At 41.0% G+C, this 5,180-nt stretch overlaps 1 protein-coding gene across 1 annotated transcript; it reads right to left on the bottom strand.

Moving 5' to 3' along the window:
• Window positions 1-767: 767 nt before the first annotated feature.
• Window positions 768-3,085, bottom strand: LOC148803859 (S-linalool synthase-like). Its single transcript, XM_088898171.1, has 2 exons — window positions 2,738-3,085; window positions 768-797 (listed from the first exon to the last, which is right to left on the bottom strand). Exons 1-2 carry the CDS (start codon window positions 3,083-3,085, stop codon window positions 768-770), a joined length of 378 nt encoding a protein of 125 aa, XP_088754297.1.
• Between the last annotated feature and the right edge of the window lie 2,095 nt (window positions 3,086-5,180).

The following is a 5,180-nucleotide window of genomic DNA, read 5'->3' on the forward strand; positions in this document are numbered from 1 at the left end:
ACCAAATTAAGCCCTATTGAGTATTGCCTAACAGGAAAGCCTTGAGGGGGTTTGATTTTGCAAGGAGATCATCGAGTTACCAGTCTCCAGAAACGTGGTGGGAGCAAAATGGTGTCATTATTCTTTGTAGCCTTGAAAGATATTGCTTTCTCTAGTAATTTCCTCGAGAGTGATCTTGCCTCCTCAAGTTCATCTTCACCCAGAAACAATATTAGATCTGTTGCTTTGTAAACATTACGCATTGCATCCAGTAAGTACTCCTACTTTTCTTCCACATGATGAGCTAGTATATTATCCTGACGCCTCAAGAACGAAAGGAAGCTCCCTGTGTAATTAATTCAATAAATCATTATCTAGCTAACTAGAGTGAAGAGAGACAAATTAAGAGAGAAACCTTATTACCTTACCTGGAGATACAGGGTACCCATGCATTGTAAATAGTTGGAAAGCCAATGCGTCCTTGTAAACTTGTGTTGGTGTAACTTTCAGTACTTGCACATATTGATGATGTCGATCCATGTAACTCCTGAATGTTTCATTCACAAATTTAATGAATCGAATTAACCGAAGGGGGCTTTGTAAGCAAGCATGGCACATCTTTGTATAAGTTATCAATATTGCATTACCTATATACTTGAGCCAGTGTATTTTCAATCTCTTCAAGGAAATGTTCAGCCAACCCCAATTGTTCCACTTGATTGACAACGCAAAGCTTTATAAGTTAGATCTTCATCCATGGGATACATTGGAGGAACTGTACAGAAAAACTACGATTCAGTTGGCGTAATGGCCAGAGCCTGAAAGCAATGTCAATGTCAAAATCATCCATAAATACAATTAATTTCCAGTAGTGATTTCATAAGGTCAAATTGATGAATCCATGGCATCATAAATAAAACACTGACAGGATGGACTAACAGTTTATGGATGAAATGTAACCATATATATAATGGACTAACTGGTTCACCCACATGTTGAAAACACTAGCCTAAAGCCCATCGTTACTGGGAATGGGAACAGGGCGGGGTGGGGCAGGGTTTTGCATGTCCTGTAGCCATAAACGCTTGTGCTGTGGCAGAGGGCGATTGAAATTTGGAACCGTCCTCGCTCAAATGTTTGACTATTTCTTCTTGCTTAATATCATATTCATATATACGTTGGAGGCAACGCTTTCAAATATGATATTAGTGAAGGATGGTGATGATGAAATTCGTCATCAACAAGTTTCTCACTGCACCCGGCAAGGGGAAGCTAATTAAGCTCTAGTCAAGTACAAATCAATGACAAGAGGACGTCAATAATCGATCAACAAGTTTTTAATTTTTTCTTGTTTTATTAAATTTTTTTTTATCAGAACAGACCGTCTATTTGAACCAGACAATCAGACCGTTCAACCCAAAAATCGGATCCAAACGATTTCCTCCCCGATCCTGTTTAAAGCATCAAAGCACCTAGCTAATACACACAAATTATTACCTGTCTGTGACCAGGGTGGCAGAACAAAATATCATGTTTTGGTGATATGTTTAACACGACAATGTTTTGATGAAACAAACAAAATACCATGTCAATAATCCGAATTACTCTTAAAATACTGGCATGTTCAAAAATCACCGGCGGGTCGTTGAATTATCTGCAACCCTGGTGGGAGGAAACGTTTTATCCCCAAAAACCATTTACTTGGTGTATCTTATTGAATTTTAGGGCTGTTTAGGGGATTGTGGAATCAAGAGTGAGAGATTGAATGGTTGTGGGCTTTATGAATTTATGACGGGCAAGGGCATGGATTGTTATTATTGACCTCGACCATAACCTGATAAATAGCTATTGCCCCGGGGAGCCAGGAAATTGTTATAAGGGGTGCCAAAACATAAATAAAATATATGGTGGGCCCATAGGAGGGAGGAGGGGGGGGCAACCAACGAGATGGAGAGTGGGAGAAGGGGAAAATTTACATGAAAAGTTGTATTACAATGGGGATTTTATGAACTATAGGAGGGGCCATGGCTCCCCTGGGTCCCCAGGCTCTGCCCTTGGCTATTGCATTCAGCTAGCCTATATGCCGTCTCAATGGTACTAAGAAAAAAAAAAGGAAGGGTTATTATCAGTATATTTGAACCCTTGTTTACCCAGACAGTAAGACCATTCGGCCTAGAAACTATTCAGGCAATCGGTTTTGTTTCACCCTTTAACCCATTCTTGGGCAAAACTCCGTTGACTTGGTCGAAGAACCATCGACCTGAACAGTTGAACCATTAACCCATTCGACCCAAACAGAAGTTTGCGGGTACAACAGAAAAAAGAAGAACATATCAGATCTGAGATCCAAGTACACAGTATAGAGAAGAAGAAGAAAAATATTGCAGAGGTTGGAGACTGGAGAGAAAGATCTCGGATCTCTGCGTTTCTATTGCCACTGCAGTTGCCATCATTATCACCGTTACTCTTCTTTTTTCCCTCCTTCCTTCCTTCCTTTCTTTCTTCTCTTTCTCTCCTTACTTTCCTTTTTTTTTTCTTTTTTCTTTTTCCTTTCTTTCTTTCCTTCTTTTCTTCTTCTTCCTTTCATTCTTTCTCAGCCCACAACCACAGCCTCTTTCTCATAAAAACTAAAAATCTAAAAGACTAAAACCAACATTTGCCCTAATAATGTAAACCATCCGAACTGTTTGACCCAAATGAACAGCTGACTCGAAAACCAATAGTTACAGCGATTTCATTTTAAGTCAGTTTTTAAAACCTTGATAACTATGCCTTTCTCTACATTATTAGCTCCAACATTCCAAGCAACTAGAGAAACCATACAAGCGAGAGTTGCAGGCAAGCAATCGATGGAGGGAATATTGTCACGGCCATTGGAGTCACCCCAGAATCGAGCATCATTTTGATTACTGAGTATCCAATCCAAACACTGTTGGAACGTGGGCCGATCGAGATGTTGATCAGGATGAGGGATCATAGCTAGCCACGCAGTATCATAAGCACACGGGGATATGAGAGTGTAAAGATCAAGGGATGAAGAGAATATTTCATCCTTAATCTTCTCAACCAGTTCCTCAATCGAGGATTTTGATTTTGCCGCCTCCATGGATACTTTTTGTGATGCAAATCACCACCCCCAACGGACTACTTATAGTAATAATTTGTGGTTCACCGTCAGGTGGGGTTCATTATCATGTATTATCATGCATAGATGACGTGTAGATATTATTTGAGCAACCCACGGTTTATGGGATGAGTCCAGATTTCTTACTTTTCTTACCCACTCATCATGTTTTTTTTTTCTTTCTGGATTTTCGTAGAGTTCTGAAAATATGGAAGTATTAGACGTTTTGCAGGAGAAAGCTTAGTAATGAAGAAGGAAGGGATAAAGATAGCCAAAAAGCTAATAAAAACCTAAAATGGTCAAATTCACGAGAGGATGCAGTTTATAGGAGGGGCTACTAGTAGATTAGGAGGGGGCTGCAATTTTAGATTTCTGAGGTGGATTGCAGTCTACTTATCCCTTAGATTTAAGAGAAAAAAAAAGAAAAATTAAGTGGGGATTTTGATAATTTCATACATTCTGTTATATGATCTCTCAATGACGAGGGGATATTTATTGTCACTAGGCATATATAGTGTAAGGGGGTATTTCTAATTTATGTAAAAAAGAAAGGGATTTTTAGATTGCACTTCACCTCACAAATCTGAGTTGAACTGCAGACTTACAATGATTCAAAATTATAAACAGTTCACGAATAACACTCGTATCAATATGTAAATTGGCATCAATTCCAAGCTGACACCTATCTCCAACTGTACATGGAGTTAAGATTTTTGAGAAGAAGTGCAGTCCAAAAACCCCAAAAAGAAAAGAAAAAATTGCCTCGTAAAAACAACTGATTCGAAACTATCAACCATGAAGGTCTTCTACATGAGTAGAATCCCTAATTTATCATAACAAGAATGACTGATCAGCCCAGATTGATCTGGTTCCATTAATTATAGGAACCAGAAACTACCACATCAACTGGACGAACCTTGACGTGATCATGTCGCATTGAAAGGTGTTAGTGTTTAGCTTTGTTTGAAAAGACAATTGGACAAACATCGACAGTATTCATTGAATGGACAAAAACAACAACTGCATGAGGATTGCCAACTTGTCATAGGTGACTCCTTCGCCGTGCCATCAAGCACCTACAGTGAGCCATTAGAGTGCCAACCGCGTGCCTTCATGATGTCAACATGTGTGTCATGGGTGGGCTTTGCTTGTATTTTGTAAGGGAGACCGCCAATGGTGTTATTGTAATTACTTAGTATGTTTTTCCGTCCTTTTGATGTTTCCTTTCGTCACTCCCCTAAAAGCTTAATGTACTCTTTGAGGAGAGGTAGGTAGTTGAGTGAGCTCATAAGCGTGTAAAGGTTAAGCACGAGATCCCCTCGACACTGTACTGTGTGCTTGTGTTTACCACTAATTAATGCAATACAAATAGCCTTTTTGTGTGTGTTTGCTTTGTTTCGTAGGCTTACTCGCCCATTTCGAGTGCCGCACGGGGCCCCAACGATTACCCCCGTGACAGTTGATATCAGAGCAGGAGCTCCTACACACACTATGGACCTTGTCTTCGTCCCTACATCAACACAATGAAGAGCAATCGGGGCATTGCCGGCTTCAAGCCCACGACACTGATGACACTCCACTTGACGAACCTACCAAGACACAAGCCCCAAAGGGGCGTACAACTAAAGCTAGCAAGCACGACAAATCAGTCGACCAACTAGCTGCCGTGGACATGCGCCTCCTACGTTGCGAGGTGACAGTGGGAGAAACCCGAAATCGGGTTGATGAATTCCACCTCAACCTAGAGACGGTTGAGAATGCAGTGGTGGAACTAGAAGGACGTTTCAATGGCGCCTTCAGAGACATGCACACCACCATATAGAATTCGGGAGCTGGGCCTTTCCAAAGCAGCCTACAGGGCTTGCTAGACAGATTTCAAGCACAATTGGATGAGATGAAAGATGAGATGACTCTCCTAAAGAGGGCAGTGGCCAACGCACCTAGCACTCCCTCCACCCTAGCTTCCATGAACATCAAGATCCGAGAGCCAACACCTTACTCGGGTGCTCGGGATGCTAGGGAGCATGACAACTTCTTGTGGCAATTGGAGCAATATTTCTCCGCCACTGGCATCATT

The sequence above is a fragment of the Nelumbo nucifera genome, chromosome 1 (assembly GCF_055504915.1).
Source record: "Nelumbo nucifera cultivar China Antique chromosome 1, China Antique-T2T, whole genome shotgun sequence".
NCBI lineage: Eukaryota > Viridiplantae > Streptophyta > Magnoliopsida > Proteales > Nelumbonaceae > Nelumbo > Nelumbo nucifera.